The 22,816-nt window shown below is 38.9% G+C and overlaps 1 protein-coding gene across 14 annotated transcripts in view; it reads left to right on the top strand.

The window, feature by feature from the left end:
* ESRRG (estrogen related receptor gamma) overlaps positions 1-22,816 on the top strand; it is a 628,903-nt gene that overhangs the window by 454,886 nt on the left and 151,201 nt on the right. For all 14 annotated transcript variants that reach the window (XM_019822195.3, XM_045048790.1, XM_019822196.3 and 11 more), the window contains one exon: positions 16,618-16,734. In XM_019822195.3, the coding sequence (XP_019677754.2) occupies positions 16,618-16,734 (117 nt within the window). The remainder of the gene's footprint in view (positions 1-16,617; positions 16,735-22,816) is intronic.

The raw sequence follows: 22,816 nt of genomic DNA, 5'->3' as shown, positions 1-22,816 counted from the left end.
GGGCGTCTGGGTGGCTTAGTCAGTTTAGCGTCTGACCCATCATCTCACTTCAGGTCTTGATCTCAGGGTTGTGAGTTCACGTCCTGCACCGGGCTCTGCGCTGGACTTGAATGCCTACTTAAAAACAAACAAAAAAACTTAGCTCTGTCTTCATACTTTAAAGTGCTGATGTATCTGTAATATTAATATATTCTCCATTGATTCTCCTTGACGTGGCCTACATGATAGAATCATAAAAAATAAGGAGGTAATTCTGGATTATCTCTACATGTACATGCATACGTAAGAGGCCATGCTCTCCTGTATTTATTTTCGTAAACTTATTTTTTCTTGACTGAAACTGTCTGCCCTCAGATAATACAGTCAGTTTCCCATGGTTCACCTGAGCTGGGGTCCTCAGAGGTAGCAGCATGGTGGGAAGGGTACTGGTTGTGGCATGAGACCTGGTGCTGTCTCTGGTTCCAGCGTGCAACATCTCACATGGCAACCCACCTGGGCCGCCCAACCCTGTTCCTGAGTCAGTCCCTCTCCTGTAGAAAGGGAGCGTGTGCATTGCCGTTTCTTCTAGGCACTCTGTTGGTGAGTAATTTTCTTTTCTTAGCCTGCCCCAGCCTACCACTTGTCAAATCTAAAACGCCTCCCGGCACTCCACACCAACACTCCTCTGGGCAGGTAATGACTGAGGAGGACTTTGTGTAGTTCACACGCTCAAGACTGAGGCACTCCAAGGATCAGTTCCAATTAATTCTGTAAAAATGCCATTTGCTCTCCTGTCTTTTAGTGTGGTCGAATTTTATATTTGTGATGGACTTCTTAGGAAGTGGGGTGTGGCAGATCCTTTGCCTACAGACCAGTGGACTTTCTTCTGGAAGGACCCACCACCACCCTAGAATTATCTGGTGACTGTTTTTGATGAAGGGCCGGAGGCTGTTTTTTGATTACTAGATAAACTGCCCAGCAAAGCTATCAGTGCTTTGCTTTCTATGCTAATAGCTTTCATTCTCCCATTCTTGTTCTCCCTTGACCCAGAACCAAGCCCTGACAAATCAGGCTGTTTTATTCAGAGAACCAACTGATAAATTACCTTGTTAGAATTGCCTCAGTAGCTGTAGTAGGAATGATACCTTGTGCTTTATTTTTTCAGAATGCACGCTTTAATGCCTATGTTAAAGTAATTATGTGAAAAGACCCTTCTTCCCGTAAACTCAAAGTTAGTTACTGCTAACCCCAGTAGATTACAATGTTCACCCTAAAGGTAGGAAGGTAAAGAAAGAATGAGCAAGGAGAGGTCTATGGTCTCAGGTTCCTATTGATGTGAATGTGGGTCATTTTGGTAATTAGTTGTAAGAGTATATGTCGCAGTATGATTTGCTGGGTCCTGAGGAAGGGAGACATCAGTAACTTGTTAAAATTCAAGTCTTTGAAGCTATGAGGTGGGATGTAAGGATTGGCGGGGTAGGGTTTCATGGCATGGGTCAGAAAGAACTTTTCTCCTTTACTGTTAACAAGCCCAGAGCAGTGTTTCCTTTTTCTGATCTATTACTTGATAAACTCAGATAATATCTTAGATGTGGTAAAGAGTACCCACGGCATTAATCCACTTTCTCTTGAAGTTGTTGATAATGGGATTCAATAATGGCCTAGTCCTTGCAACTCACTTACACAATTTTAAAAGTGTTTACATCTGAATGATGTTTAAGCATTTATTTATTTCTTAATATTTATTTTATTTTTATTGTGGTAAAAATCACACAACACAACATACACATAAAAAATGCACGTAACATAAAAATCACAGAATATAAAAATTGCCATCTTAGTCATTTTTAGGTGTACAGTGTATTAGTTAACTGCACATTATTGTGCAACAAATCTTTAAATGTTTTTATGCTGTAAAACTGAAACTCTACACCAATTAAACAACTGCCCATTCCCCTCGCCATTCCCGTCTCTTTCCAGCCCCTGGAAACCACTTTTGTGTTTTCTGTGAGTTTGGCTACTTTTACCTCCTATATTCTAATCATGCAGTATTTGTCTTTTCTGTGATTGGCTTATTTCAGTTAGCAGAATGTCCTCGGGTTATCCATGCTGTAATATATGACAGTATTTGCTTCTTTTTAAAGGCTGTCTAATATTCCATTATATGTCTATACCACTCTTGCTTTTTCCATTCCCCCATCAAAAGACAATAGGTTGTTTCTGCCTCTTGGGTGTTGTGAATAATGCTGCAGTGAACCCGGGTGTAGAAATATCTCGTTCAGATCTTGTTTCCAGTTTCTTAGATACATACCCAGAAGTGGGATTTCTGGATCATCTGGTAATTCTACTTTTAATTTTGTGACAAACCTTCATACTACTGGTTTCCCATAATGGCTGCACCATTTTACTTTCCCACTGACAGTACACATGGTTTCAATTTCTCTGCATCCATCCTGCAATTCTTTTCTTTTCTTTTCTTTTCTTTTCTTTTCTTTTCTTTTCTTTTCTTTTCTTTTCTTTTCTTTTTTCTTTTCTGATAGTAGCCATCCTAATGAGCGCGTGAGGTGAATGTTTAAACATTTTTGAAGGGTTGCACATACTTTCTGAATTTGAAGTTCTAATCTTTTACCTCCTTAGTCTGTGCATAAATAATTACATATGTGAACAATGTAAATAGTTGTTTTCAGCCTCTTGAGTTGCACACAATGCCTTTACCACTAATAGTAGATGAAAAATTCATTAGTCTGTCATAATGACTATATCAATGGTTACAAAGTGCCACATTGTTCTAAGTGATTTACACTAATTGTTCTATTAATTCTTCCATTATCCCAAAGAAGTAGATACTACTATTATATTATTATACTATCATATATATATATGTGGAATTTGAGGATTAGAAAAATAATGGCCCCCAAACAACTGGATCCCAGACAGTGTGAGCTATGATCGTGTGCTCTTTACTACTCATTACCCTGCCTTGCATGGTTTTTAAGCTTTTAAAGCATCAAATAATTTTAGACTGAATTCTTCGTAAGAGATTTTAGTCCATGGGCAAAATTTTCTATAACATTGATAAAATAAAATAAAAACGGGAAATTAAGAATATTTCCAAAGTTATGATTAGATAATAGTAAAGGTTTTTAATAGTAAAGGTTTTTTAAAAAGGAGACAATCAGAAATATGTGTTTAAAAGATCTGTTTTTTTTAATTCATTTTTAGAAACCCCCTACGTATGAAGTTTGAGGGCTCAGTTCTTCTATCATATCAGCTTTCTGTCTCAGTTCCCTGATTTTTATCTGTTGGTTCTCATTTTGCTACTCAGGATTTTTTTAATGATATTTGTAATGTTTATTTTTGAAAGAGAGAGAGTGTGTGTGCACGCAAACAGGGGAGGGGCAGGGAGAGAGGGAGACACAGAATCCGAAGCAGGCTCCAGGCTCTGAGCTGTCAGCACAGAGCCCGACAGGGGGCTCAAACCCATGAACTGCGAGATCACGACCTACACCGAAGTTGGATGCCCAACCAACTGAGCCACCCAGGTGCTCTGCTACTCTGGATTTTTAGCTGTTAGTTTTAGGTTGATCCTAAAAATAGACCTCCACCCCCACCATTGATAAAACTTCCAGACTCTTTAATTCTTTATTTCAGAAGAAAAGAGGTTTATTTCTTCTCTTGTTTTGATGTGAAAATGGTTGTCTGCTTGTGTAAACTTTGTGACTGAAGTAGAGGGCAACTCTTTTTTTCTTGTGATGAATACTAGTCAGAAGAAGTGGGGAGAATGTGATTATATGAATGAATCTGTATTTTTAAAGAAAAAAATTATGTTCTTTGGGATGAAATCTTGTTTATTTTGGTTTGAATTAGCTTAAAGAGACCACTGAATTCTAATATACTTTTTAATAAAGGCATAGCTGAGTAATAATACAAAAAGAAAAGAGGATTTAGTACACAGGAAATTTTGATTAATTTAGAATTTAGAGCTTGAAATCTGAATGTACCTTTGGAGTGAATCTGAAAGCATAGCGAAGTCTACATTCTGATATCCATTTTCCAGTGCAAACTATTCACATAGTTTTCATTTGAAGAAGATCAGAGACAAGTACAAGAATCTTCAAAGGAATGAATCTAGTCCAAGATTTTGTCCTTGATTGCACCTTTTTTTTTTTTTTTTTTTTTTTTTTTTTTTACCTTTTGCCTCCAAAGCATCTTCACTACTCCCAAGGCACCTCCTTGCTTCTGGAACGCCTTCACTGTCCCCCAGAGTCTTCAAACTATGTTTTATATGGGGAACAATTTCAAATTTTATAGATATTTAAAGCAAAAGCCCTCCAACTTCTTCTGCCATTTGTTCCTCTGAGATAGTACCAATTTACTAAGATTTCTTTTGTAATGTCGGTGCCTAACTTGTAGGAAGCTACTTGACAGAGTTGTAAGTAAGAAAGGAAATAATGGGTAATAGATGTTTTGTGTGTGTGGTGTTTTTTGTTGTTGTTGTTTGTTTGTTTGTTTGTTTTAAATCATTGCTGCCTTTTGTCCATATGTTTTAAGGTCTGGGGCCAAAGAAATTTGCTAAAGAAAGTTTTATTGGAACACAGCCATGCCCATTCTTGTATTGTTAGTGGCTGCTTTTGGGCTTCTGCCAGATTTCTGGGGAGTCATAGTAGAGACCAAATGACCTTCAAAACTGAAATGTTTACTGTCTGGACCGTTAATAAAAAACACTTGTCCACCCTTGCTGTTATATGAAGGAGTGAGAGCTAAACAGGTATCCCCAGCCTTCCCTGCCTCCCCTGGGCCGTCACCACACAGGAAGTCCCCCTCCGACACTGCTAACTTTTCCCCTATACTCCTCCTTCCTGAAGAAATGCCTGGCACTTTTCTGCAATCCCTGTCATAGCAGACAGTTTAGTACGCAGGTTTTATTTCAGAGAGGAAAATCTTTAGGTACAAACACCACATGTTAGGAAACTTTCATGGTCCTCCCTTGGGCTTTCCTTGTTTCACTCTAAATCCACTTGGCAGTCCTATGTCAGTTCCCTGATCTTTGGGGTAATTAGTTATTACTATCCTTTTTTTTTTTTTTTTAAGATTATTTATTTATTTTGAGAGAGAGAGGGAGAGCGAGCGAGCATGAGTGTGAGCAGGGGGAGGGGCAGAGAAAGAGGATAGAGAGAATCCCAAGCAGGTTCCAAGTTTTCAGCCCAGTGTGGGGCTCGATCTCACAACTATGAGATCATGACCTGAGCTGAAATCAAGAGTGAGACACTTAACCAATGGAGCCACCCAGTTACCCTGATTACTGTCTTTTGAATATTTGTTTGCTTTTACTTCTCATAATGTGCCTGTGATTTGGACATCAGGTCTATTCCTGTTGGCTTTCTTGCAACAGGCCAGGAGAAATTCTCTGCCAGGCATTTCCTCACTTCTGCACTGAGAACTGGCACCTGGCCACTTGTAGAGTCCCTTTAGCTTTTCTGCATCCTGAATCCCTTCCCTGCATATAATTACAATGTTGTAATTATTGTTGAGAATCGGTGCTCATTCTGGTTCAGGCCTTGAGTTACATGATCTCATTTGATTTTCATAGCAACACTATAAAGGTGTCCATTGGTATGATCCATCTTTCACCCCTGAAGAAGGAAACTTGAAATTTAAAAGCTTTCCTTGACTCCTGTAGAAAATGGTAGAATAATCACTTGAACCCAGTTTGACTCCTATCTTATCTTTTTAAAAAAAAAAATTTTTTTAACGTTTATTTATTTTTGGGACAGAGAGAGACAGAGCATGAACGGGGGAGGGGCAGAGAGAGAGGGAGACACAGAATCGGAAGCAGGCTCCAGGCTCTGAGCCATCAGCCCAGAGCCCGACGCGGGGCTCGAACTCCCGGACCGCGAGATCGTGACCTGGCTGAAGTCGGACGCTTAACCGACTGCGCCACCCAGGCGCCCCGACTCCTATCTTATCTTGTAACCATTGTTGTACTGCCTCCTGCAGTTTAAGGTCAGATCAGTTACCATCACTGTGTCCAGCAGATTTCCCCAAATCTGTGCCAACTTTGGAGGACACAGATAGATGCTTGTTGAATGCATCAACTTGATCTTGAAAGAAGTAAGTCTCTAATACCAATATCTCTTTTCTGACAAAGTTCTTGGCACATTGATGGCACTTAAGAACAGAAACATTTAAGGACAGTATTAGGAAAAGATGTGCTTGTGTTTACTTGTTGAAGGTACAAGGAAAATCTTTGGATTGGTATGAAGTCAATTTCCTATATAAGAGTCAGCTGGGGCACCTGGCTGGCTCAGTTGGAAAATCATGCAACTCTTGATCTTGGGGTTGTGAGTTCGAGCCCCACGTTGGGTAGAGAGATTACTTAAAAACAATTTTTTGTAATTAAAAAAAAAAAGAATCAGTTGCTTTGTCACATAGGCTATGATCCTAATGCCTCCATGTTTGTCATATGGACTTCCTGTACCGTTTGATGACTGCCACTGTAAAATGTACCTCTCTATTAAAAAATAGTGAATGCCTTAGATTTTATTAGCATTTTTTTCTTTCACCTAAAGTATTTTGTTAAACCACTTTTTAGTCATATGTTTTAAAAAACAGATAAGAAAATTCATCAAAGTTTAAAACGTGTAGGTAGAGAAAGAACATGTAAAAGTTGTGGAATACTGAGCACAGCAAATTTGGGGGTTATGGTTGCCTCAGATCTATCATCTTTCCTATGGCGGTGGTCATCTCTGAGCTCTTTTATAAATACTTCTGTGACACCATCCCTACTCTGTAGGAGCTTGGAAACTGAGATGCAGTGGCTACACACATCACACAGGGTATGCATTCTACACTAGGGAAGAAGAGTTGCCTTTTCCAAGAACATGTCATCGCATCAAAACTAAAAAACATTGAATTTCTGGTTACCTTGGATGAGAGGTATTTGTATTCTCCATCATCTTCATCAGCGAGCGTGTTTTTTATTAGATACTGATTATTCCTTTTTAAAATGCCTTTCAGAACACACTCTCCTGAGTATGGATTACTTTTCTCTCCTATCATAAACAATAGCATTATTTTGGGATCTTTAAAATGCATTGTTTACAACCTGACACCTGTTGCTTTGGTGACATGGTCTGTTTGGTTTCTGTGGAATTAAACTGTCCGCAAACCGTAGTGGTACAGAGACAAGTAGAGGGATTTCTTTTTGAGGTGTTGAGAGATTCCATTCCCCAAAAGCAACCCTATCCTCTCCCGCAGCTGCCCTTGTACCATAAGTCTGACAACAGCAAAAGACAATGCCAAGATCCACCCCTATCTTACGATTCTAAGGCATCAAAATTTCCTTTCCAACCAGCAACAATAGCAACAACAACTACACAAAGCACACTCTCAGAAGATAGGAATTTCATTTTTTTATTTCTTTTCGAACAATACTCCATTACTTTTAGAAGATCGGAGTCAGGCAGCCTTGCATCATAGTTAAGAGCACGGACTTTCTTTCAGTGCTTTAATTCTCTCATCTGCCAAATGGTGTTCATATCTGTAAAACACATAAAATAGTGCCTGACACCCTTTGTGTTTATTATAGGTGTTGATATGCAGATTTTAATGGGCGAATTTAGGGAGCATTGGACTGGATGTCAGGATATTTGAGTTTTAGTCTTTTTTTTTTTTGTAATTAATCCATATCCTTGTCAAGAGGGTCCAGTGAATAGAAATTAATCAGTACGTATTTACCTGTCTGTGGTCTCTAACACAAGGAGGCTGAACCAGCTAACATTAAGTTCTCCTCAAAGTCTAATATCCTTTAATTTTGTGTTGCTTAATGCCAAATGATACGTTATTAGCAGTTTCCTATTAGTTTTATTTTGTCTCATTGTACTCAGCTTTTTTTAAAGAATAATTTGGGGCTAAATATTAAAATGAAGGAATGAGGAATGGGATCACTAAAAATCAAGTCAACAGGTAATGGGTGGCTTCCTGTGGGTCATTGACTTGACTACACGTTCTTTGGACACAGGGGATTCCAAGGGTTGTAAGTTCCTGTCCTTAAGGAATATACAATTGGAACAGGAAGTGGGTGATCCAGTAGACACAAATAATAAAGGATGTTGAGATTTTATTTTATTTTATTTTATTTTATTTTATTTTATTTTATTTTATTTTATTTTATTTTTAGTTTATTTTTTGAGAGAGAGAGAGAGAACAGAGCCTGATGTGGGGCTCAAACTCATGAACCATTAGATCATGGCTTGAGCTGAAATCAAGAGGCAGATTCTTTTTTTTTTCAATACATGAAATTTATTGTCAAATTGGTTTCCATACAGCACCCAGTGCTCATCCCAAAAGGTGCCCTCCTCAATACCCATCACCCACCGTCCCCTCCCTCCCAACCCCCCATCAACCCTCAGTTTGTTCTCAGTAAGAGGCAGATTCTTAAGCAATTGAATAGCCCTGGTGCCCCAAAGTATGCTGAGTTCTAAGAGAATGACCCACGTGAAGACAAATGTGAGATGAACCAGTTACACCCATAAGGACTCAGTCTTGTGGGCTCTGGGAAAGCTTCATGGAAGACATGGTAAAAGAGGCACGTGAAGAGGGCCAGCAGAAAAGATAATGCTGCTCTCTAGGAATTTGGACTAATTCAGTGTATGTGTCAGACAAGGGTGGGCTTGGGATAGATAGGCATAGAAATTGACCTGAGACTCTGGGAAGGGATAAGGCTGGTGGGATTTGGAAGAGCTTTGCAAATCCTTTACCCTTGATTATAATCAGATTACACCCACTGATGTGCAGTTTATGAGCCCCAGCATAGTGACAGGAAGTGCTCACAAGGAGATATGGTTGATATCTCAGAAATTCGCTTCTTAGACAATTTGGTGCTTTAAAAAAAAATGACTTGGGTTCTTCTTCTTCTTCCTCTCTTCCTATTATCTGTAAAATATAGCCATGCACACTAGAGTTGTTGGCAAGGCAAAATTTTCTTTCAGCTTCTCTGGGTGAATGGCATATTCACTTTTACACTTTTGCATAAATCTGAGGAAGGTTGTTTTATAGTATTTCCCAATTCCAGATTTAGGTCTTGAGAGCAAAAGTATTTAGTAATTGATGAAATCCTACAGTGTCTCTCCCTTTTGTTCTCAGAAGGGTGAAGAACGTGATCTATGGTTTTAAAACTATATTACATGTAATTCTTACAGTGTTATAAAGTACACGTGATTATTCCTCCTATATATTTTAGTAATCTGACAGGAGTAAAGGTAAAGTAACTAGTTAAGTCCACACAGCCAGTAAATGGCAGAGCTAATTTGGACCTTCATCTGCCATTTCTTTTCTTCCCCTTCTCTCTCCTCCTCTGCTTTCACTCATTTATTTTGAGATGTCTTCCTAAACCCTATGCAAGGTAGTATGTTATGGACATGCAATGGGCATCCAGTAATTTCTTCCACCTTTTCTTTGAGATGAGCATGCCCAGTGCCTCATGTTTAGTCACTGGTTGTGAAATTTATGTTATAAAGGAATGTCCATGTTTACGGACTTGGTAGAAACTGAGGTAGGCTATGTTTTGTTTAACCTGGGAAGAAAATCAAGGCTGAATAATTTCCCCCCATTTGACAAAACTGTTTTCTTGTGGATCTATTTTTTATTTAATTCAACAGGTCAATACAATCTTGTGGTTGGCTATATCGTACAGAGAGGTGGTGGATACCCACTGTGGGTTCAGTGGCCCACCCAGTATGGCTCGCCGGAAGATGAAACCAGAGCGTGTCTATAGTCAGTCTATAGTCAGTCGACGTTGCTCAGGGTTTATGAGCCTACCTGCTTATGGGCTTCTTTCTGATCTTTTTTTTTTTTTTCCCTTAAGGACAAACCGTCATCTCTTCTCAAGTGGGAGGTAGGCCTGAGCTTCAAGGTGAAAATGCAGTAGTCTGTGCCTGAATATACTAGTATGGCTCTTGGGTACTATGTTTGTGATTATTGGAATTTAATCCTATAGAATCTGAAGAGCCAAATATCAAAAGACCTTTGCTCTACCCGCTTATTTTCCACCTCATTTTTTAAGAGGATAGAGGGGCAGCAAAAAGGCAAAGAACGTGGGGCTTTGGCATAACCCTATATATGAAATTGCTTTGATAAGAGCTGGACATGACTGTTAACTGGATGTGACACCCTCTCCTCCCACCTCAGTAGGCCACAGCCTCCATTTCACAGGTGATCTTCCATCCCTTTGGGAATCTGACATGGCCATTCCTTGTAATACCTTTGGGCATCCTCTTTTAGAACTTGAGGCAGGTTCTCAAAATACCATCAGTGATCTACAGATCTTTGAAATTTGAAGGTAAATTTAAAATTTAATACTGAGCACGTATCATTTGCCATCATGTCGTGCAATAAGGAAGCAGTCAGATGTTTTGGGTGAATACGGATGAAATGTAATTTGACGCCCCCCCCCCCCACCTTATAGCTTGTAAAGTGACTTTAGTGGCATTTCTAAAGGGAGCTTCAAAAAGTATTCAGAGCAATCCTTTGGGAACAGGTATAATGTCTCTGGGCAACTTTGAAGTCTAACTTGGGATTCTTTGAAAAAATTTAAAAAGTGTGTACATTGATGTACAGATATGTAATAAATTATCATTCCATATTATATAATCCTACATATAGCTAATGTTTCAATTTCAGGTGGAAGGGGCAGAAAATAGGAAAAAGGAAGCATTAAAAACAAGAAAGAAAAGAAAAGGAGAGAAAGGAAAGGTGTCTTGCTGTATGGAAAAACTTTTACGATTATACACTAGAGGGTTTTCTTTCATTTTTGAATGTTTTTGGTCATTTAAAACAAAAATACTATGGATTATTGGCTGCATGTTTTTAATGCTCTGTAATTGTGTACTAAGGCAAATCCCATTATTTTAAAATTACTTAATACTGGAAAACAATTGGATAAACCCCACTTGGAGCGCCCTGTGGGTCATCTCAAGCCATTTGGTTCTGTTCATAAAATTAAAACAATTGGGGGAAATATACAGATGCTTTCAAAGTGGCTTTACAATTATGATGTCTGTATGTATGAAAAAGAGGATAACTCTTAGGAACTGCATGAAGCCAAATGCATCATTACTGTGTTTGAGTGATGTGGGTTGGGAGTAAGGATTTGACATATATTTTTATTTTGAGATGCCATGCTAATTTACATCATTCAGCCCTTTCACTGCCAAACTGTAAAAGTCCATTAAGTGACTGAAAGGAATATACAAATTATCCACTGGCACTCCGGGCTGGAGTTTTACATACACCCTGTTATTCTATCCGCCAGCTAGCTGCAAGATTCTATTAAGCAGTAAGTGAGAAAATTATATTGCCTACAAACTAATTGTACAAAAGACTCTGAAATAAGTAATCAGAGCCCAGGACTTTCTGAAAAGCTGCCAGGAGATATTATAAATTGCTCTATCATTCTTGTCAGCCTGGTTTAAAAACCCAAAGCTTCCATGTTGATTTGGTTCCCTCTGCAACAGAGCTCGCTTCCCCAGCTATTGACAAAACTGGGAAAATTCCAGTCGTGTCCTCAGTCGGTGCCCAATTCAGTCCCCGGTGCCATCTAACAAATGTGTCCCAGAAAATAGCAAGCTATAATCCAAGAAAACTCCGTGTCTGAAATGAGAATCCTAGCTTGTGAACAATAACTTCTGCCTCCTCCCGAATGACTGTCCTGTGTTAACATTCCAGGTACCCACAGTTGCTATTGGAAATATTTTTACCTGCCTTCCACTTTTCGCGAATCGAAGGAAAACAAGTGCCCCGTAGAGGTCACGTGGTCTACTGGGAGTAATGTCTTTGAGCCATTACCAAAATAGATGTAGCATTATTACCCAGGTGCTTGGGGCAGCACATTTTTAGGATACAAATGCCTTTAAAAAAATTATTGCATCGAAAAAGCACCAGGGAAGGTATTTCAAGGACAGAATCCGTGTAGACTCTAACACGGATCAAAGACTTTGTTGGGTGGGTGATCATAGCCAACAACAACGAACTGAAACTCAATGGGAGGGCTTTGAAATTAGAGAGGTATCCCTCCAGCACATAAGTTCTTTAGAATAATGTTGATTTGTTTTTCAAGATATAAACTGGTGTTACTTAGTGAAATCAAGGTTATCACTCATACATGTCAAGACTAATTTATTGAAATTTGGCTGAGGGATACCTGATTCATCATAAACAATTTCTGTACACTTAAGCTGAAAATATATCATTTGTGCAAACACTCAGGACCACTATATTTTCTATCCATTCACAGTGAAATTTTTACAAAAATGTTTTGTTGCCTATAGCTTTGGGAAGATACTTCTACCACAGCGTAGTTAGGTATTCATTTTTCACAGCATAGTTTGGTCATTCACTCCTAGGCTGAGAATTCATTGACTTTCTTAGGCATGATCTCTGCATTTGTGGGAGCGCGTGTGTTTGCACGTGCATGCTAATACTGAATCCAGAACCATTGCCCCCTACACAAAATTGTATTGTTATTTGCTTACAAGTCTTATCTCCTCTGTAAGACTGTGGACTTCTCAAGAGCAGGAACTACCTCTTTCTGTTCCAGCCCATCACATGATACAAAATGGCAGGCTCATTGATGAGCATCAAGGATCCAAGAATGAATAAGACAGATCTTCTCCCTCAAAGTTCATCCTAAGGCACTATTAAAAATTTCTCTGCCTTTACATTTCTTTTTGTCATTGAGGAACTATGGAATGTAATGGCTAGAAAGGAAACTAGAGTACTTCTTTATATATGACCTAAAATTCTCATGTGGTAATTTTATAATTTTCCTTCTGTTTTTTGAAGAAATTTAAAAATCTTTACACAATCATCCTTAGAAGGGTCATAAATCACAGATTTAGCTACTCTTGTTGAATCACTCCTAAATATTTTCTCCAATGTGTCCAATAAGTACTATGACAAGATAAAAGTTAACCCTTTTAGTGTCATCTGTCTGTATTTTCATGTTTTATTTTCCTTTCATTCTTATTCTATTCATATCAAGATGCTCTTTTATTTCCTTTAAAGCCTCTTACAGTTTTTTTTTTCTTTTCACACTTTGTTCCCTAGCAGCCTTTGTATATTTTTGGTTTTCCCCTCAATGATCTCTTCCTGTTTTGCCTTGCATTTCATTTTTCTCAAAGCCACTTTTCAAGGTTTTAAAAAATTAACTAGGTTTCTGAATACTGTTTTTTGGTTCGTGGAATGATTTTCCTAGTGTTCTTTAAAATTTTTTTTTAATGTTTATTTATTTTTGAGAGAAAGAGACAGAGAGAGACAGAGCTGGGGAGGAACAGAGAGAGAGGGAGACACAGAATCCGAAACAGGCTCCAGGCTCTGAGCTGTCAGCACAGGGCCCGACGCGGGGCTCAAACTCACAAACCGCAAGATCATGACCTGAGCCGAAGCCGGACACTCCACCGACTGAGCCACCCAGGCGCCCCAGATTTTCTTAGTGTTCTTAACATTGCCTCCTGATGAGATGTCTAGCTCTTGACCTTGTGGGCATTACTACATTACAGCACCATAATTAGTGTTCAAAGCAATGACCTTGAGGAATCAAGAAAATATAAGCTTTCTAAGCATATTATTTTACTTATTTACTACTTTTTGGTGGAAGATTTTTCTACTGTGTAAGAAATGGTCCTTGCCTCCAGGATCTTACCATCTAATGGGTAATATGCATGCAAAAAAGATATGACAAAATATGGCATGTCTGTAGGTGATGAGAGTACGTGAAAAGATATGAGAACCAAGAAGTCATTTTCTGCTATGATGGTCTGAGAGGTTTTCATGAAAGATTTGAATGGAATTTGAGTTGAACATTGTGACTTGGAAGTAATTTTAAGAAGAAAAGAGGGGCAAAGATAGATCATTCTCAGAGGGAAGTCTGAAGGACACAGGAAAAGAATAAATTGAAATGGCTGCATCAGAAAGTTCACATAAGGTAATAATTGTAATATTGCTGGAGAAGTAGACAGGAGTTTTATTGGAGTGGGGATTTTGTTTGCTAATCTAATATTTTATATTTAATTCAAGAGGCCATAGAAATCTAGTGATTTTTTTAAATTTTTTTAAAATTAAATTTTTTTTTAACGTTTATTTATTTTTGAGACAGAGAGAGACAGAGCATGAACGAGGGAGGGTTAGAGAAAGGGAGACACAGAATCTGAAACAGGCCCCGGGCTCTGAGCTGTCAGCACAGAGCCCGACACGGGGCTCGAACTCACAGACTGTGAGATCATGACCCGAGCTGAAGTCGGACGCTCAACCGACTGAGCCACCCAGGCGCCCCTAGTGATTTTTTTTTAATTAGGGTATCGACGTACCCAAAGAAATCCTAGGAAGAGCATGGATTGCTCTTCCTAGCATGGATTGCAGCATGGATTACAGGGGGAGAGCATGGAGGCAAAATGCCCAGTTAGGAGATCACGCCCACAGTCCACATGTGAGCTCACACGTGCCTGACTTAGGTTCCTGTCAGAAGTGTGTTCTTGTGGAGGATGAGGATAGAATATTCAGATGAAGAGGAACTGGTTGGAAATGAAAGACGATTTTTTTTTTGTGGGGTGGGGAGGGGAATGGTGGGTCACCCTGGTAGAAGTTCCCAGCATTGAGTTCAAAGGGCGGGTCATGCTTTGATATTGGAAAGTGAACAAAGGTAGGACTTGATACTGAACCTTTAGGCAAAAACAGGGCAAGAAATGCTGTTTGGAAACCATTTTTCCTCCCTAATAGTTATTGTTCAGCTCTTTCTAAGAAAGCAAAGACAGAGTTTCTTTTTAATAAGTATAGGAAGAGGTATGTAGAGTGGAAGAATCTGGTAGTAGAATACTAATTAATCCCTAGGAAATTACTAGCAATACTCCCTGGATGCAAAAGAAATTTCCAGTGATGGTTAAAGGAGCACAGCAGTGAAAAATGGTTCATCTAAAGTTCAGATCCTAAATCCTTTTATTCTCAGCCATGACCCAGCCAGTCTGGTTCCTTTGACTTATCCTCAGTTTCCTGGGTATTAGTAATATCTCTGAAGATGATGGTGTGTGCCTTTGTTGATGCGATTAATATTACTCTTATTATTGAATCTCTTATGTTAAAAAGTAGTTGCTTTTATTACTATAAATGCCCTGAGTTAGAATGCTAATTTAGTCAAACAGTTTTGATAGGCTTATCTCCAGTTATAGTACACAGCTTTTTAAAAAATTTTTTTAGTCATGCATACTTAACCAATTTTCAGTAGTTATAAGTGGTTAGGTGTTACTTCCTGTTGAATTAGCAGTTGCTGAGTAGTTGAGTCTTTGTACAATCCTGCAATCCACTAATGTGATATTTAATGAGGAGACATCAGTCTGGAGAAAGGTAGTCAATATAAATCAGTGTTTACAAAGTGTGATTAACTCTGAAATATTTCATCAATGCTGTGGTCCCAGGCAGACTCTATGCTAATTACTAGAATCTGCGCATGTTTCAGGGGACTTGGATGGACCCTGAGTATTGCAAACACGGAGCAGCAAAATTGCAATTATGCTCGGACCGTCTCTGATGACAATTTATGCATTTGGTGTGATGACCTCCCCCTTCCCAAGAGGGCAATAAACAGAATGCATTTTCATTAAGATACTAATGCACTTAATCACAAGGGGAAAGGGTTAGGAAGCAAGGAAAGACCTTCAAGCACTATGTGACAGAGCTGATACGGGAGAGAGGCTTTATTTTAAAGGCAGCTTCTTTGCAAAGCTGTAGGCAGCCCCAGAGCACATCCCACATGCTGTCATTGGCATTAATTGAAAAAATTTCAAGTTAAAGTTTGGATCTTCTTCTGGCTACATATTTATCACTTCCAGGGTGTAAGTACGACCACAAATAATGTCAACTCTGGTATTAACAGTGTAGTTTCATAGCAGTTTATTTTTATTTATGACCCTTTCATGGAGCTTGAGTGTTTGGAATTCATTAATGCAGATAATGTAACAAACATGATGATGACGATGATGGTCATCATCATCCTCTTCCTCCTCCTCTTCCTCCTCCTTTTCAATAAACATTTATGAAGCAGAGAACCATGTTGTGAGGCCCAGTAAGAGCCAAGTCATTTCGGTCCCTGCCCTCTAGGAGCTTATTGTAAGGCCCCAGGTTAGCCTCTGATAATTTTTCACAGTGGGGTTTGTGCTATTTAGTGTCAGAAAGACGATAAGCCTGATGCATCGGAGCATTCGTAACCAAAGGAAATCCAGAACTGATGATACGAGAATATGATTTTGACGTTTGTGCTTTTCCGGAAATAATCTAGTTTGAAAATTCATTTCGATCCTAAGATTCTGAAAGACTGATGTTTTACACGGGTAGACTGAGCATAGTGTTTTAAAGGCTAACTTTAAACTTAAGCTTTTGAGATCCTTTACCATTTATCTTCCAGTTATTCAGTGCATCTCAAGTGGTTGCTACCGAGCAGACAGCTTCGTGACATTTATGACATCTTCATGAATCTCCTGTGACTTTTTTTGAGGGGAGGGGCAGGATGAATGCGTAGACGTTGCCTTTGGGATGCTCACATTTTTGGGGTCTTGCAAATCTAACCGCTTTCCTTCAAACTCTGTGTTTTAGGTAATATAGAATATAGCTGCCCCGCCACGAATGAATGTGAAATCACAAAGCGCAGACGTAAATCCTGCCAGGCTTGCCGCTTCATGAAGTGTTTAAAAGTGGGCATGCTGAAAGAAGGTAAGGCACGTCGTTAGAGGCCCCGCGCTTTAGGGTGGGAATGGGGGAAGGGGTGTATGCAAGGGATTACAGAAATGCTAGAGAAATCAGGAAAAGAGGGGGTCACAGTAAGCACCCTGAATCTGATGACAGAATACTCATTCACGCCCGAGTTTTCTGATGAGTCCTGGCTGACGGCTTGACATCGACAGGAGGGGACAAGGTGGGAAACGTCACATGTGCAGCTAAGCCCACCAGGTATGCTTGGTAGTTCTGGTTCTTTTTACCTTTACAATTTGCAGGAGGTGAAGGTCGAAGGACACCAAGAGGCTAGTCGTTGTCTTTTTGTGTTTCTTCTCCTTTCTAAGTTTGCAGAGAGATTTTTCCTTTCCGTCGTTAATTGAGATATAGTTGACAAATAAAAACTATATATTTAAAGTGTATGACTTGATGTTTTGATGTGCATGTGTACTGTGAAATAATCGCCAGAGTCAAGCCAATCAACATAGCCATCATTTCGTATTGTTACCACTTTAAAAAAAATTTTTTTTAACGTTTATTTATTTTTGAGACAGAGAGAGACAGAGCATGAACGGGGGAGGGGCAGAGAGAGAGGGAGACACAGAATCAGAAACAGGCTCCAGGCTCTTAGCAGTCGGCACAGAGCCTGACGCGGGGCTTGAACTCATGGACCGCGAGATCATGACCTGAGCTGAAGTCGGACGCTTAACCGACTGAGCCACCCAGGCGCCCCACCACTTTTTTAAAAAAAATAATTTTAGGTGTAAAACACTCTTTCTTTTTTTCCAGTCTTCTCTTTTGGACTTACATTCTTATGACCTTTACTAGACCACTAAGAACTAACCCCTCATTTGACTAGGAACAGAGAAGACTCTCCAATTCTTCTCATCTTGACTCTCCTCTTCCTCTGGGGGGGGTGGGGTGGGGAAAGCGATAAACAAAGGGTGTATAATTGTATAATTAAAGCCTTATGAAAAGGTGACGCAAAATGTGTTGTCAAGTAAAAAAATAAAATAAAATAAAGCACAAATCCCCTAGTAGTAGGATTCACCGTATATATGAGTATATTTTTATATACAAATATATATTTATATTAAATAAAAATTATAAAAAGTTTATCTTAATAATTCATATGAAAATATCTGGAGAGAGAGAAAGGAGAAAGAATGGTAGAAGGGAGATATGCTTTGTGGTAGGGTGCACATGGGGAAGTAGAAGGAGGGATAAATAAAGATTGGGGACAGTGTGGCACTGTAAATCCAGTGAGGAGGGGTATTTTCCCTTTTCACCATATAGCCTTTGGCACTATTAGGATTTTTCACAGTTGATATATTTTATATTTATAATGCCCTTGCTAAATATTTATTAAGTTTCTCCAGAGTGCCAGGCATCATTCTAGACTGCAGTGGTACAACAGTGAGCAAGTCGGGTATGATTGCTCTTGCTAGAGAAAACTTAAGTGGAAATGCCAATGGGACAGTTTTGACCAGGAAAAACATAAATAAAAACCCAACCATAATGACACTACGCACAGGACAAAGAATCTCCCTTTTAGTTAGGATGATGGTGATAGCTCACTTCTTTTGAGGTTGAAAGCTTTATCTTAGCAATTGCCTTAAATCCTGTAAAAGAGTGACAAACAAAACCTACTTCACAGTAAATGGTGAGTAATTGGTGGTCGACTTTTGGTCTTTATGTTGCCGCTTAGTTGAGCTGTAGAGACTCGCACTAAACTTACGCTCATTCAAAAGGGGTGAATTAAGAGTCGGGAGTTGAGGAATCATTTTCAAAGAGCAAATCCATGTATTTAAAGTGCTATAAAAATAATATATCAATTAGCACTTTGAATTGCTGTGTCCTAGATGTGGCTTTTATTTTCAAAAACTAAAGTACATGGAGATATGTCTCCATTTCCAGGTTGGTAGCATTTTTTGACTGGTTTCATTTTACTACCATGATTTACTCAACTCTTTGCACTTCCAGGTTTATGGAGGAAGTAAAAAAAAAAATAATAAAATTTCCTCTAAATAATTTCCCACGTTGTGGTTTTGAAGCAGGAGCAGTTTTGAAGGGTGGTTAGAGTGACGAGGAAGTGTGAACTGGGTTTAATTAAACATTGTTGGTGAAAAGAAATGGGACAGTGCTTATCTGTAATTCACACCTCTTCAGTTGCCCTTATCAAGCCTTTAGAGGGTCTGTTTTCAAGGGAATTGCTGCTGTTGCTGATATACTTAAATAATAATTTATTTTCCTTTACTTCCTTATGCCCACTTTGATGGGAAAATACCAGTTCTCTAAGCCCCTCCCCCCAAAAGGATGGCTATGAGTAAACATGGAATATTCCTCTTCTTTTGTACTTAAAAATGCAGTGAAATATTGTATTACACCCTGCATATAAATGCACAATTATGTTTGGCCATCTCCTTGGCTCAAGACTGGCCTCCTCAGCCTGGAGAGAATGATACTGTCTTAAATGTATCTTTATGGATGGAGAGGGATTTCAGTCCCGTGCAGTATGTCAGAGATCATGATGTAGTAAATCTATTCAAATGTAAACCTGTTCAATTCAATTACCAGTCCATAATAAAATTTGCTGCTACAACCCCCGTGTTGACCACAGCAGTCCATACAGGCTGATGGCACAGCAGGTCTGGAAATTGACAGACAAAATCTATTTAAACAAAAAACAACATTAGTTCTAGAATCTGAAATGAAATCAGATTTCAACAGCTTTGATGGGAACCTTCTTTCCTTTACCGGGTATTTTTATGCAACCAGCCAAATACATCTTAGATAAAGTGCTGCCTGAGGGAAATAAAGAAGTTTTCATTAAAAGGGTGGTTTAGAGAAAAATGAAACTTTCACTCTCTTAAACACAATGATCCCCGGGTTTATTCACTGGTATTTCTGCTAATGATTTAGGGTGCAATGGGAAGTGACAGCTTAGAGTGTAAACAACCCCACTTGCGTCACGGTTGTGCGCAATTAAATTCTTATAAGATACGCCTTCTCCTTAGCCAGCACCAGAATTATGTCTGAATGAACTACTTGATTTTAACGTTAGAATTTTTGAGTCAAAAAGTTGTTATCGTCTGAGACAAAGAATTTGTTGTGTGGAGCAAATAACAAAGTGTCACAACATAAGAACAAAACAAAACCCCACACTTCAAGAAGTACAGTTAAAAAAATGAAAGTTTGTTCACATCCAAATGGTTGTGCCATTCCACATCCTGAAAAATCCCCTTTTCTTTTCTGGGCTCTAGTTGGCTAGTAAGCCTCACGAATGATGGGCCAGCACTACTTTGTCAGCATTATACCATACTGTATGTCAGAGAAGACCCATCTATTACAAGATATCTGGTCCCAACATTCCCTTTTCATTTTTTTTCAGGTATTGCTTATTTGAAGGAAAAAAAACAAGAACTAATCAAAGTGCACCTATAAATCTGGTCAAGATTTATTTTTATTTTGATCTCTCTCCTTGGTTATTTAAAGGCTATTGTAGGACACGCTGGTTCAGTTTGCTCTCTGTCAGTGGCCAACAGAGACATTTTATGAAAGCAATAATTATTTTATTTAGGTATAACATTCACTGATCGAAGGATTAAAGGGCTTTTTGCTGTTTATTGGTATGACGGGTTTCACCTTGGCGACTGAAGTATTTTTCTGGGACTCTTGCACACGAGAGCAAGGCACCCACAGTCCTACACAGCGTGATATTCCCCAGCCAGGCCAGCGTGCATGACAAAGTATAGAGGAATCACAGAAGCATGGAGGACCAGTTTAGCTATTTCATGCCAAAAGAGTGTATTTCACTTTGCCTTTTTTAAAAAAAAAAAGATACTTAAGCCTTTCTAATCTTCTATTTCTTTCTTTTTTTTTAATTTTCTTAAAATGTTTTTATTTTTGAAACAGAGCGAGACAGAGCATGAGTGGGGGAGGGGCAGAGAGCGTGGGAGACACAGAATCCAAAGCAGGCTCCAGGCTCCGAGCTGTCAGCACAGAGCCCGATGCGGGGCTCGAACTCACGACCCGAGAGATCATGACCCGAGCCAAAGTAGGACGCTTAACTGGCTGAGCCCCCCAGGCGCCCCTCTAATCTTCCGTTTCATCATCTGTAAGATGATGGCAGTAGTAGTATTTGTGAATAAAATGTCGTGAATATCCAATAAGAAACTGCAGGTTAAGTGCTCAGCATGCCACATGATATAGAATAAGGATGAAATCAATATTAGCTCTTGTTGCTGGAAACAGTAAGGGTCAAGCTTCAGGGTCAGGTGGACCTAGATTCATTGCCTGGCTCTGCCACCTCCTGGACCTGAACAAGTTGTACAACCTCTAAGACCTACTGCAGCCTATTTACTTGTGAGCATGGGACTGAAGACAGAACTTACCTTGCTTATGAGGTTTTTGTAAACCCAAGAGAGCTAATTTAGACACAGGGTATGTGGTTGGGGGGTGACGCCATGAGCTAGAATCTGGATATATTATACTGACCTCCTGGACTAATAACAAATTCATATAAATTTTGTTATTTTTCGGCGATGTCAACGATCTTAGGGGTCCTTTCTGACTTTTTATAGACATACAATAGGTGAAAATTGGTTCCAAAATTTCATAAGGAAATTTAGTTTTTAATATTTACCCTTAGGTCAAGCAAAGCAAGACAACAGCATAAAAAGGAAAAAAGGGACTTCAACCCAAGCAGTTTTCACCACCAACAACATAGGTAAAGTGGTTGAGATGAAGAAAGGAGGGCTCATTCCTCTATCAGAGAAAATGGACAAATAACCCATATTTTAAAATGTGCATGAAGAAATAGAAGAATTCCTTTAATGTATTCATAGGTACATTAAATTTTGCTAAGGGAATTTTGATAAATTTTACTAAGGGAATTTTGATAACAGAGCATTGTGGAAAAAAATCAGAGGATAGAAATAAGTTTTAGTACACCTCCATAAATATTAACTGAACTTCTCTCGCGTGTCTGGTAAAATACCACGCTTTAGCTTTTAATTGTGATTTTTCCACTACCTAGCATGGTGATTTTGGGGAAGTCCATTCAGCTCTGTGTCTATTTCCATATGCCCAGGGGAGCAGTTAGACGGCATTCTTTCTCATCCCTTCTATTCTGATATTAGTTGTATTTAGAAAATGATATAATGGGAGCACCTGAGTGGCTCCATTGGTTAAGGGCCCAACTCTTGATCTCAGCTCAGGTCTTGATCTCAGGGGTGAGTTCAAGCCCCCCATTGGGCTCCACGCTGGGGCTGAAGCCTACTTAAAAAAAGAGAAAAAGAAAATGATACGATGTGCATAGAAACATGATACCAGTATAGGACACAAAGGTACTTGTAATTATTCTGATGATGACAATATCTGTGAGTACCAACCCATAGGAACTATGATTTGTAGATCGGCTAGTAAGTGGTGCCCTTTTATAAATTTTGTCTTAACTGGATAATTCTTTGGATGCTTTTCATCTTTCTGAAAAAGAGGAAGTATGTTATTTTTGCCACAGTTGATAGGAATGAGAGGGGAAGGAACCATGGAACAATTAATAGATATTTCAATACTTAGGATCTGAAGTCTTGTTTGTGCATTTTTGCCTGTGTTTGAAAAACTTTCCCTCTGTATTTTCTCACAATCCTACCATCTCTTGTCAATATATTGAAGTGCAGTAGAGTTTTATTTCTGTGAGCATCTGAAATCTTCACACAGATTGCTATATTACTACCAGTCAGATTTATTTGAAGTTCGGTTGGTACATTTTTAACATAAAAATAGTGACATAAACAGGAGAGGAGAAGAGCAGGTTTATATAATTTTAGATGATTTCTAAATACTTCCTCATGGGGAAAAATGAGTCATTAAAACTAATAACATACTTATATATTTTATGGATAGACACATTTGCTTTCCTTATTTGATTTGACATTTTGAAAGAAAGTTTCTATTGCAGAAGTGCTTAATATTTCCTCTACTTTTTAAAGTCTACAAAATACAAACATCAAGAGGCCAGGTAGGCAGCTTAAAGGATGTGTCTGAATTGTGAGTCTGTGTCTTTAGGATACAGTCAAAG

The sequence above is a fragment of the Felis catus genome, chromosome F1 (genome assembly GCF_018350175.1).
Source record: "Felis catus isolate Fca126 chromosome F1, F.catus_Fca126_mat1.0, whole genome shotgun sequence".
Taxonomy (NCBI): Eukaryota; Metazoa; Chordata; class Mammalia; order Carnivora; family Felidae; genus Felis; species Felis catus.
This window is presented reverse-complemented; position numbering and strand designations above follow the sequence as displayed.